At 48.1% G+C, this 12,950-nt stretch overlaps 1 protein-coding gene across 2 annotated transcripts in view; it reads left to right on the forward strand.

Annotated features, from left to right (window-relative positions):
* Window positions 1-12,950, forward strand: part of P3H2 (prolyl 3-hydroxylase 2) — a 75,193-nt gene that overhangs the window by 24,807 nt on the left and 37,436 nt on the right. Inside the window, exon 1 of one of the 2 annotated variants that reach the window (XM_054835587.1) lies at window positions 4,721-5,167. The exons of the other annotated variant lie outside the window; for it this stretch is intronic. Within the exon in view, the coding sequence (XP_054691562.1) occupies window positions 5,090-5,167 (78 nt within the window). The 5' untranslated portion in view covers window positions 4,721-5,089. Of the gene's footprint in view, window positions 1-4,720; window positions 5,168-12,950 lie in introns of those variants that run through there. 2 annotated transcript variants of the gene reach the window in all.

The following is a 12,950-nucleotide window of genomic DNA, read 5'->3' on the forward strand; positions in this document are numbered from 1 at the left end:
GTGCAGGTGTATCCTCTGTGTTTGTAAGTCCAAGGCTGGATTAAAACTATGCAGGGCTAAAGAGGCATTTTTTCCTGGAGGAGACCGCTTGTGGAAGGGGCTCTTCCTACTGAGGGACCTGTCACAGATACAGACCAAGGGGGTGACAATGCCTACTCGAAAACACTGACGGCATGTGCAGATGAGCAGATGTTTTGGAGGCAACAGGATGGACAAAGGCAGCATTTCCTGTTAGAGATGGCTAATTTGCTGAGGAAATTGTATTCAGGGCCGAAAGAGCAAGAGCAGAAGAGTCCCGTGGGTGGTTTCTTGTGGTATTTTTCCAGAGGAGATGCTGATTTAATACTTCCTGTTGTTCAGTGTTGCAGTGGGATTCTCCAGTTCCCAGGGCGAGTGAGTTCACGGTGCCGAGCCCTTGCTTAATCGTGTGCAGTGCGATGGCTGCGTGTGCTCTGCTGTGCCAGCAGACACGGGAGATGCTAGATGCTGCCTGTCAATCTAATTGGAAAATACGGCTCAGTTCAGAAAGAGGAGTCCAGAGAGCAGGAGCAGAGCTGCAGGGCATTGCTCTGGAAGCAGATGCCATTCAGGGAGCCTCCTGCTTTGCTGGGAGCTGGTTGATGGGATAAGGTCATAGCTCGAGGCCTGAGCTGGCTGCGCAGCACCATGAAGCTGCAGCTAGTGTTGAAGACAATGAGTTGCTTAGTGTTTTACTGAGTGTCCTGTGGTCATGCTTACAAGCAAATTCCCCTCTACTGGGTAATGAATTATCAGATCCAGACAGAGGAAGTCTCTCGTCATTCTCCTCCTCTGAGGTAACTCAGATTCTTTGTAAATTAACTTATTTTACAAACTGGAAGCACAGGATACAAGAACAGTGGTTAAGAATCTCCTCCAAGTAGCGCTCAAGTGGATGGAAACTTAATATAGGTCAGATTGCTATGCCAAATTCCAACTATCCAAATTGGGTAGCTAACTTTCTGCTTTCCTGTATGCCTTCTCAGATGTAAACGTCACTAAGCAGCTCAACCCATGTATCTCTATTACAATCATGTCTATGGATAAAGCCACACAGAATATATGCTCCTTTGGGCTAAAGCTCTTAGATGAGCTCTCTTTAGAAAACTGGAGATGTGTTTTCCACATTTCCCCCTCACTCTGTTATCTCTGACTCCAAAGAGAGCTGATAACCTGTCTTCCCTCATCCTGGCTTCATACGTCACCAGAAACCGCTGGCAGACAATAGCAGACCAGTCCGTCAGCGTGCTGTCACTCTGCAGCAGGGTCATCATCCTGCACTGCTGCAAAGAGCAGAAGTGATAGCTATCTGATGCCATTTGCTCTTAATACATCTACCGCCTTGTAGTATTGGTTTCAAACAGCTTTACATATCCCCTTTTTATTTTTGCATTAGGTTCTTGTTAAAAAGTATAGAATTTTAATTTCCCCCCCCTCTCCCTTTCCCTTTCCCTTCTTCCCCTTCCCCATAGTGGAGTTAAAGTTCATTTGTTTATTACCGATCACATTTTGTCAGCCTTCCAAGCAGCAAGTAGTGCTTGGCAGGGTGATGCTGAGACTGCATGGGCCAAAAATTATAAATACCTTGAAATTAAGGTTGCATGCTCCCAATTTCAGTTTTTATAGGGTAAAAAGTATTGCTTCATGTTACAGAAGGAAAGTGGAAGACGTGGAGCAAATCCAGTGTTGCAAGCAAGGTTTGATCCAAGAAAGGAATCCAAACAAATGCTGTCAGCTTGTGGCCTCTACAGACAGAGGCAATTCCGTAAGAGGACGTGAGCTCTGCAACGTGCTCCTGTGTCCGGGGACTTGGCACTGCTGATGCTGGAGTATGGGGAGAAGGGGCCAGTGATAACTTGGATGTGCTGTTTCCAAAATGAAGAAGCCTCCTCATGAAGAGAGATTAGATGATAAGGGCCCTTCACACGGATTAGGTGAAGATTTGGGGAGAAGATGGACAGGAATGGGTGTCCTCCATAGATGTCCTCTGAGAGTGGTGACAAGCCATGGAGAGGAGGGAGGTCCAGTCTGGAGGGTGATTTTCCTGTAAATTCTGGCTTGCAATGAAACCTAGGTGGGAAGAGGGCACTTGTGGGTGTGACATTTAGCCTTGGGAATTTTGGGACACTCCAGGGTCATGCTGGAATGTTGACTACCTGGATTTATCCTTTGGATGTAAACCACCACAGTTCTCACCAAGCGCACGCCTGTGCTCCATGGTGTCTCAGTGCCTCACTTGTAAAATGAGGCTTGTAGCCATGGATAACTTCATTATATTTGGAAAGTCTCATAATACATGCATATTAAAAAAGGGCAGATACAAACCTGCATAAAATTCTGGGTGAGAACTGTGGAAAGAATTTTTAGTGGGAGATGAACAGTGATTTAGGGGAGAAATCATAATAGGGATTATGTCAGAGTTGAACTGATATGTTCCTACTTTGTTAATTGAAAAAAGATCCTGGGGAAAAAAACCAACACAGTAAATTTTTATCAGGAGCTGGCTACCAACCAGCTTTGGTTTTGCCCTATGGTGTGAGATAGCAACCCCATTCAGCAGTATGTTCTAATTAATGTGTCAGTTCCCTCCTCTGGAACACAGAGATCAAAGGTTTTTAGAAAATGCTTCCTTCCCACACAGAGGGCTATTCCTAGTATTATTTCTGGAACTGGGGTTACCAGAAGTTTTCCAGGAAGAAAATTGCAAATCTCAGTGCTCCGCAGGCCATCTGCTTAATTTCTTCTTTTTTTTTTAATACATAAGACATTTTGGAGCCTGTATGTAATCAGACAGTTGTGTTGACTGATTCTGGCGTGTTGCAGAACAAACACCTTGTAGCCTGGACCAGATGTGGGGAGGCTAATGAGGTGTCTGTAACCAGAGTGTGAAAACCTGAAGCTGCAGCAAAGGTTTGGAATTTGATACCTCTTGAGGTAATGGAAATTAGTGCTTTAGGCAGAAGAGAGAGTGCAGATTTGGGGAAAAGTGCTATTAAAGGCAATGAAACAGTACATGAATTAGAAATGAGGGATGTTACTTTACGAGTTGAAGGCTGGCTAGAAAGGGAGGTCCCTGGAGAAGCTTTCATGGTGCTTCTTTATATTTAATTATTTTGACTGCTGAGAAAACACAGCTTGCAAATATGTAATTTAAATCCATAGTCCGCTTTCACCTGAGCATGATTTCATATCTTACACTAAGAGCCTGAGCAATGCTTGTGGGGATTGCAGTCTGAGTCTGCGCAGGGTCTGGAGCGATGAAGTGGGTGCTGGTTATGGGCCGTGAGGGGTGACACGCAGACACTTCTCCTCACTGGTCACACGTAGATGGAAACGGTTAGAAAAAGAGACTCTTTTGGAAGCTACCAAAGGATGATGGATTTTTTTCTGCCTTGGCAGAAGCAAGAAAACTCAACTTTCCAGCTGTGTGCAGTCCCCTCAGAGCACTATTACTCATTTTGATGTACTTTGTCCTCCAGCCACATAACTCATGTGCAGAACTGTTGGTGACCGTGTTTTTCTCTTCACGTGATCTTTTGACATCTCCCTTGCAGTGTGACAGCCTGTTGGACTGCACAACTGGTAAGAGCAGAACTAGCTGGTCTCATAGCAGGTGATGTGGCTCTGCTTTCGCCTCGCTGGTACTGGATCCTTGAAATGCGTGTGGTGGGGCACGTCCCACCCATCCCTGGATAGCTGGGAGTCTGCACACCATCATCTCAGAGCTAAGGCATGCTCCCAGTGCACATCGCCTCCTTGGGAACCAAAACCAAGGAGCGGTACCAGATGGGTACCAGATGGGGCAACCTGTGGAGCGCAGGACATGCAGTGCATGCTGTTGCCCACGTTGGAGGAAGCAGAGCTATCCAGTGAAGTGACTTTTAATCTGGAACTTGCTATTTGGTGTTTTTAGTAATTTTAGGCTGTAAAGCCCTCTCCATTCCCTGGGGTGGGATTCCTGCCTTGGCAGCTGTGCTCTCAGCATAACATGGGTGTTGTGGGCTGGACTGAGGACAAGCCTCTTGGGGCTGTCCTGGGGCTGCCAGACTCTCTTCAGATGTGCAAAACTGCATTTAATTTTGAATGCAAAATTTTTGCAGTGGCATTGTCCCAAAATAGCGAGGAATGTTTTACTACACCTTGGAAATACAGGGAAAACCCACATAGCTTGGCGTATCTTGCTAGCACCCAGGCGTTGCATGTGTTACCACTCTCTAGACATATAGGAATAACTATTTTTAGTTTAGGGCTTTTGCTTTCTTTTGGGACAGGGCTCTTCATTCATCTTCCTTTGGGAAACTCCATATGTTTGTTTTCCTCTTGCCTGTTTGGCGTGTTGAAGCAAAATGATGTGATTGACCTTTAGGGTTACAGATGAAGCCTAGTTTCCAGTCTTCATTAGTTTAAGATTGCTTCAGGGAAATCTCAGAAGCGCTATAGATATTACAGATGAAAGCAGAAGCTGAATGGCTTGAAGAGGTTCAGCACTTTGGAAATTTGTAAATATTCAGCTGAGAGAGAAGTGGAGCATGTGTGTGTGATAGATTTGCTGGGTGTCCTTGGCAACCTTCACCCTTACGGAAGCAGAGGAGGAACAGCCATTACTTTTTTTTTTTTTAAATAACAGGAAATCTTTTTAAATTTTGCTTGCGGTTTCCCTGAACACATAGATTAGGTGGCCTTGCTCTTACATCCCAGTGAAAGCCAAAAGCCTGGAGAGGAGGCAAAGGAGGCACGGAGCAGTGTGCTGCCTGGGGGGGATCCATGCTGCTTTCCAGAGCATCGCAGCCAGAGCCGTGGTGCCTCGGACGCCGTCCTCCAGGCATTGCTTACTTTGCAGCTGCTGAATGTTGCCTGGGAGAGAGTCGCTCAGCATTTTTCTCAGGGATTTTGGAACGTGTTTTCAGAACCACGTGGATCACATGAAGTCCCTGGTTCCCGCTGGACCGAGGAGGAAAGTTGGGTGCAATTCCCTGCCAGTGTGACAGAGTCGTCCCATTCCCCCTGATCTGCTAGGTTCCTCCCGAGGAGTTTCTGAGGAGGGGGCAACAATCTCTGAATTCAGCTCCAAATGAGTTGGGAAAGAAAGCCTCTCTCCTATGCAATCTGCTGTGATAAACGCCAGCCCCAGAGCCTGTGGAACAGACAGGTAAATCTTCCAAGCCTGTGCTGAGAGGGACCACTCCGTGTACCTGGCTTTTGGTGGCTGTGTTTGTACAATACTAAATATTCAATGAGGCTGTGCCTGTTACATCTCCCGGGCTCTGGTTTAACCATCAGACAAACTCCTGCTTCTTGCAGCATCCCTGCCTGCTCACCCTGTCCCTGAGGAAGGCGAGGCTCTAACAGAGCGAAGCCACTGCAATTCACTCGAAGGCATGGGGTAATTAGTGACAAGGCTGTTTACATATCAAGCTCCCTTTTTCTGACCCAGTGATTTGGCATTTTGAACACAGCTGCTGATTTAATGCTGAAGCCAGCCTTTTCCCAAGGAACAGAAAGCTTGACGGCGAGAGAACCACTTAAAAATGTGTTGCCTAATTGCTGTTGCTTAATTAAACGAAAGAGCACGCCAGCTCTGCATTCTGGCTCTGCTAGGGAAGTGAGTCAAGCAAAGCTGAGAGGGGGAAAGCTCAGAGGAAGCCTGGAGCGAAGTGGTTTTGTGCAGCTCTTAATGGTCTGTGAAATACTGCTGATCTTTTTCACTGAGCTGCAAAAGCTGTTACAATTTTTTTCTTTCTCCTGTCCCTTCTTTTCTTCCCCACACAGAGCTGACTCCAAGAGCCGGCAGCTTGGTATGGTATAAATTGGCAGGGCATTGAGCTTAACAAGTCCGGGAGGTTTGTTTCTAGCTATTCCCCTGGTTGCTTTGAGCACGAGGAAAGTGGGTGTCCTGTGGCAGCCAGCACCCGGGCCAGCACGTCAGAGTTACCTGCATGGGTCTGGAAACAGTACGGTTGTGTTTGCATACTGCTGTGCCCTCAGCTGAGAAACACTCCAGGCAGAACTTGTTTCAGAAGAGCATCCTGGAAATGTGGTTATTTTGTCCGAGATGCATTGTCCTGATGTCTGGACCGAGCAGTTCCCCTGCTTCCAGGTCTGTGGTTAGTGTGTGTTATGCACAGTCAGGTGTCTCTGCACCCATAGGGTGGACATGCCTGCTACTTCACTGTTTTGACTCTTTGACTCTAATTTCATAGGAGCTGTTGTTTGTTTTGTAGCATTTTACTACCTTGCGCTACTGGACTTCGAGGTCTAGAGGTAGGAAAGGCTTGCACAGTCTTGGTGTCTCCACCACCTGCGGAGGGGTCCTCTCCTGGGAAGCTGAAGGCTGAGCAGCGCTGGCCTGGCTACCCTCACCGCTGGGAAGTGCAAAGAGGAAGGTGTTGATGTTCAAACTCAGTAGCCAGCTCCCAGCCAGCTTGTTTATAGCATTAGCCATCTGCTGCAGTGGAAAGGCCATGTTCAAGCAGAATATCCATATGTGGGTCTTGGCTGACGGTCAAGTGAGAGTGAGGGTATGAATGAGTGGGTGTACTCTTCTGCTGCCTGGAGATGAGTATGTGCAGCTACTGCCCTTGCGAGTTCCGAGAGCCGTTCAGATCCATCTGCAGAAATGCACTGAGCCTCTCCAGTGCTTAAATGGCTGTTTAGCCTGGGAAGGAAAGACCAGAACGTGAGATCAAAGGTAGATGAATGAGGCTGTGGGTCTCTGCCATCTGCTAAATGCATTGCAGGTAGCGGGGCTGGCTGTGCTGCAACTTTGAATTCCAAATGCCTCTTGCAGGGGAGAATTCCCATTGCCTGAATTACAGCCCAGCCCAAGTATGCAGGCTATGCTGTGCTGCAACAGGGTTTAATTCTTTTTCCAGACCAGCTTTTAATCCACTATTTTTCAGTAGGCCTGTTTGAACATAAATGAATGTAATTAAATGTGTGTTTTCCAGTTGGACAAAGGCAAGGGAGAGGAAGGCAGCTGCCCTGGAAGGAAGCACAAAGGCTTTAAAACAAGCTGCTGTGAGTTGCTCTGATGATCTTTTTTGGAATTAGTGAGTATTTAGTGAGGAAGATGCCAGGGAAAATGTGACTTATACACATATGAATTGCCTTGATCAGAATCCTGTTCATTGCGGAAGCGTGTGGGACTCAGCAGGGGAAGTTGTGAGAAAAAGAATGTCCCTGGGATCTCAGTTATTGCTATTGCATGTACGTGGGGGCGTGTACCTGTCGTGCTATTGCTGTAGATCTGTTGTAGTTGTGTCATCTGATGAGGTGCTGAGCAAAGAGCTCTTAAGGTCAAGGGGTATTGGTGCCGTTCAGTGTTTTGCAAGATTTGACCCACACAAGTAAGCTAATGAGATACCTCAGTGTGTGTGCGTTTATCACTCCAGGACACCCATTGGTTATTTAACATTGTCACCAAACTCCTAAAGGACACTGCCAGATCACAGAGCCACAATGTGGTGAAAAATACCAAGTCAGAAGTCTAGGTTTCATGTCAATTATTTCCTTACACTTTTTTTTTTTTTTGCAATTCCAGTTAAACAACATCTGAGCCTTCAAATTAGAGGGTTACAGTAGAGTCATGTTCCTTGGTGCGTGCAAGAATGGGTCTGCACCTGCGTCTGAGCACAAGGAAGAGGCGTAGTCCCACCCTGTTCTTTTCCAAGAACCCAGCAGTTAGCAGATTTGTGGGACAATCTGCCATGGCCAAAAATAATTCCTCCTCTGTGACCAGCCGGGAGTGGGTGTCTGGCTGGCCATCACATCGTGCCTCACATGGCTGTTTGGCTTGAGACCTGGAAGGTGGATCTGCTGTCAGGTGTTTTAATGATACTTTTTGAAACGTGAGGGTACCTTCTGTGTCCTGCCAGTGGGTTCAGCCTAAGCTGAACATGCTTTAGCTGCCATCTCTTTTAGGATGTGCTGGGGAATATATCTTTTGGTAACGCAGAAGTTGCAAACCATGCAAGGTCCTCCTCTGCATTCCACAGGAGTTTTCAGGGGTGTAAAAGGGAAGGAACTGTGGTTATGCCTTCCTAGGCAACGTGGTTTGGGTCTGTTCTTAGCTGCTAGTTACTACAAAATAGTCAATTCTGCTTGCTTCCACCAAGAAAAAGAAATCTCTTGGAAGTGCTGCTGACCAACTGCTGCTTGCCTTCATGTTGGGGGGATTGAAAAAATTCTGGATAGGTTGTGAGTTTGTTATAGATATGGGATGCAGGAAGACCCAGTCAAGATGTGAAGGGGAGCATCTAGGCATGAACAGAGGTCAATTTTAATTCTCACGCTGCTATGAAGACAGTTCTTCATTTCTTTTTGAAGTGTGGGGTACACTGAACTGGACCAGTGGCAGTTCCCTCGAGTCCTTTGACTGGTGTGACAGTGGAGCCCAGTGCCTGCCTGTGATCAGATACAAACTTGAAGCCCGCTACGTGGACCTAGGAAAAGGAGTCCCACAACATCTGTCCATGCAGCTGGAGTTGCTTGAAAGTACCTCCTGGAACGGAGTCTTTGGTTTACTTGCCCATCATTTTGGGAGGTGAAGTGGGATGTAGTTTCAGTGCCTGAGTTTAGTACTTTCAGAATAAGACTGTGAAGACTTTTTGGTTAAAATCTTCTGGAAGCTTTAAAGGAAAAAAGCCAAAATTTACCATCAAATCTTCTCCCCAGGTTCCTCCGTGCAGTGTGGTCCAGCACACTCCCACTCGGGTTGGCACCAGGTCCGTTTGATGCTGGGGGAGGCTCAGGGTGCTGCTGGGAGCGGGTCAGTGGCCAGCCTGTGCATGGAGAATGTGGCAAGGGTGCAGGTTCAGCTACTAGAAGGGAAGGTAGTCTGAAATTCAAGGGATAAATAAGCTGTTGATACCTCTAGCGTTGTTGACCACTGCTGGTTGGTGGAAGATGATGTATGTGTCTTAAGCTCTGGATTTCTTTCTCTTTTCATGCAGCCAATGCTAAAATGTTCATGCACACTGAAGAAGCACTGTAAGTGTCATTTCTCAGGCTGCAGAGGACCAGTTTTGTTTCAGCTGGTGGCCCTCAGCTCCTAGGGTCTCTAGCATCTCCCATCAGTGGAGCTAGGAGAAGGGACAGGAGCAATGTTTTTGAGTTTTTGGTGATGTGGGGTGTAGCTGGCTCTCTCCTTCCCTCCCCGCAGCAGCTCAGTGGGGACAGAAGCCGCGCTCGAAGCAGTTTGCTCACCCCCGTGGTGACAGCAGCAACACCAGTGCGGCGTGCGGAGACAGAGCATAGCTGCTCTGAGCGGGTGAAAGATGAGAAAGCTCCTGCCGTGGCCTCCCCAGGCCTCTTGGTGCAAATCCTGGAGCCGCTGCCTCAGAGCAGAATGGGGGGACGAGGGCAGGGGACGGGGGGTGTGGGGAAGCCATGGGCCCACGAGCTGGGGCAGGGTGGGCTCCAAGCTGTGCTGTTTCCTCGGTGGGAGCAGCAGGGCAGAGGTGGGAGTCAATATTTCCAGTCTTGGCTTTTACGCTTTATTACTGCTGCCTTCAGCAGACTTGTTTGGCGGGAGGAGCTGTAGGGGGGCTGCAAACAATGGCTGCTCACATTTTCCAGCTGTCAGATACTTAATGACATTAACTCCCCAGCCCCATATTTTTTTTTTTCTCTTTGGCACTGCCAGCTGAAGTGCTGCCAGCAGCCAGCTCGACCCAAATCCTGGCCCCGATTGCTACCCTTCACCTCCCAGGGGACCCCGTTCTGCTCGGCTGCCCTCCAGCAGCAAAGGGGCTGTTTTCTCCTAGGAAGTAAAGTGCCGAGCAGCCGAGGTGGGATGGGGGTCCCTGGTCTTTCCCTCCCCTCGAGGAGCTGGAAATGTACATTAACTAGATGGATGTGTGGGAGGGAAGTGTCTCCTTGAGAGCAAAGAAATTGTTTTGTGTGTGGAAAAGGCATCTGTTCTCTGCAGAGACCGCTGAAAGCAGCAAAAACCATCCGGTCTCAGCATCCCAGAGAAGGGGAGGGCTCAGGGATTTGCCACCTACATCATCCTGCTCACCCACAGCCACCAGTGTCCCTGCCTTTAACTCTTTGTAACCCCTTCCTGCAAAGGCTGGCAGATTCACATTGTTCATGCACCGAGCCTTCTCGCAGCATCCCAGCCCGTGTTGGTCGCTGGGCTGCAGGTGCAATAGAGCTCTGAGCAGGCTGAGGTTTGAGCCTCACAACCTGGGGGTTTCCAGTTGCTTTCTTGAGCGCTGCTGGTGCTAGTTTTGGGCTGAAGGGCAGCTGAGCTCAGGAGCGTGCTAAGCCCTGTAGCAGCCCAGTTTGTTGCATTATTCTTGTGAATTAGCAGTTTATATTCAGCCTTTCCTGGGGGTAAGGGTGATGGGGGATAAGACACTTGGCACAGAGAGGAAAAAGGAAAAGTACTTTGGACTCTATCCAGCTCTTTGAATTCTGGAGCTGGGGTACATTGCACCTCTAAACTGATCCTTTCCGCCCAGCTTTTACTCGAGGCATATGGTTTGCCCTTGTTACAATATATGCATTATATATAAGCGCATGTAGGTCTTTACAAACATCATACGCAGTTTACATGCTGTTGCAACGTGCTTGCTGCTGTGTATGAGCACGCTTGTGTGTTTAGACGGTAACAGCTCTAAAGCTTTCAGGAAGGTGCAGGCTGGGAACATCATCCTGAAGATTTACGGTGCCCTTATCCGCCACTGCAGGGTGCCTGCCAGGTATGCGCTGTCATATGCATGCTACTTCCTCCATCATGTGCTCTGGGTTTTGCACAGAATCGGCAGGGGAAAAAAAGAAAAAGAAACTAATTTAGGAACACTCTAGAGAGTTCCAGTAACTTGCTTCAATTAATCCTTTGGTATTCCTGCTTTTATTTATTTATGCTGCTATAGCAGCAGGGAGTCACGAAAGGTCAGTGCTTTAGTTCGTTAACCAGCGTAAAGGCGTGTTACCAAACCCTCCCTGCCCCAGAGAGCCCAGGCTCTGTCCGCGCTGTGGGGCAGGTGGGGTGCGACAGACCCAGCACAGGCATCGACGTCTGGCAAAGCCTAAGCTGTCATTCTGTGTAGCAGCAAAGAGATGTCCTCTGCAGGTTTTGATTTAAGAGCTGAGAGCCTACGGGTCAGACTCTTGAGCCACAGTTCGTTATTGGGGTTAAATGCCAGCCAAAAGCATTTTTGCTCCCCGTTGCACTGAAGAAAGTGCATTTTAATGGCTCTCGGAGGTGGAAAGTGAGGATGTTCTTCCTCCAGCACATCAGAGTGGGCGAAAGGACCATCCGGCTCGTGTTTTCCAGAGGCTGGCTGTAGCTTGGAGGAGACATTTGCCAATTTACCAGCAATGAAAAAGCAGGAGCGTGGGAGGATTCCCATGGGGTGGCGAGTAGGAGTTGATAGCTTGTACCTCACAGACCTCCCGATGTGCAAGAGAAAAACTCAAGTATTAAGAGCACATGAAGGCTGTCGTTCCTGCAGACACCACATTATTCCAGTCCACTTCACCTGGGGCTTCTCCTTTTTGCACCGTGTCATTTTCTGCTTGACTGCCAATGAAAGCAATACGCTATTTCGATATGATTAGTGGTAGAAAGGCCTAATCAGACCTTTTCTTTCCTTGACAATATCTGCCCTGCCTGCCTGGGAGCTGATCCAGCCTGCCCGGCCGGTCATGCAGTGGGATTTCCCAAGGGCTGCTGCACGACATCCTCCTCCCGTTCCTGATGCTTGTCCCACTTACCAGGCACGGAGGGCTGTGGGAAAAAATGAGCCTGACTGTCATCCTCCTTGCTGTGAACTGACACATCCCCGGGTTATTAACTTGGCTATTAAATCTCAGCCATGGGCTACAACAAGTTGAAAGAAAGGTTTTGGGCAAAGTGTGTGTGTGTGACAGGATATAATGGATTTTCCTGTAGGAAGCATCCTGGGTCAGGGACATAAGCACAGGAAGAGAGGTCAGGTTTGCCTTGGTTGTAACTGCTCTGGGATGTGTATCCTGTAATGGCTGTGAACCTCAAAAACAAGGGTCTGCTTACTCTATCAGCTCAGAGCTGGTCCAGGCTTATTCCCATAGCCAAGCCTGTTTTCTCCTCAGCTTGCAGATTCAGCCCAAGTGACTTGTCTCTGTTTCCCAGCAGTCCCAATGACAGCTTTTTACCTTAAAAGTTAGCTGGGAGAATTAATAGGAGAGGTTCTGCGCTGGAACCTCTGGCTGCCGATGCTTAAGGTGCAATTAGCTCATTGTAGTTTATTTTGCATGTTAAACTAAAAGTTATACTGGCAAATACTGGAGTTATGGATTTATGTTGGGAGCTGATGCAGGTGAGGAGATGCGGCACTTCCCCAACGAGGGCTGAGCTTAGGCTGTGCACTGTCCTTGCTGGCATTGAGCTGATGTGACCAAGTCCTGCTGGAAGAGCTCCTAGGGCTTACCAGCACGGGTCCTGGCATCGTGCGTACCACAGCTATGCTGCTGTGGGGTGGCATCATGCTTGGTGCTGACTGCAGCCTCGGGCTCTGTCCTCACTGAGCCTGTGGATGTGGCAAGGTGGGTCCTAGCACAGGGGTTTCTTGGGTCAGTGTGATGGTTGTAAGTCCAAGTCACTGGCGCTCTTTTATTTTTTCTAATCTTTATTAATAGCACATTGTATGTTTAATCTGCCTAAGCAGACATTGACCTGAGGGACCAGAAAAATAGGGTCTGCCTTAAACCAACACAACGCAGGAAATTATCTTACAAGTCTAATGCCAGCCTGAACCATCATCACCATGCCTCTGGCTTTCTTCACAGCAATGTGATTTATGGTCAGGGCGCTCGTCCTAGTTTCAGATTTCTTCCATAGGAATTTGTGGACTGTGCTTCACGCAGATTTGCTGCACCTCTGACCCCTTCTTGTCAGCTAAATGCATGGCTGAGTCTTGTCAGGGTCATTCATTACAGTGCTC

Source organism: Grus americana, chromosome 9 (genome assembly GCF_028858705.1).
Source record: "Grus americana isolate bGruAme1 chromosome 9, bGruAme1.mat, whole genome shotgun sequence".
Lineage (NCBI taxonomy): Eukaryota > Metazoa > Chordata > Aves > Gruiformes > Gruidae > Grus > Grus americana.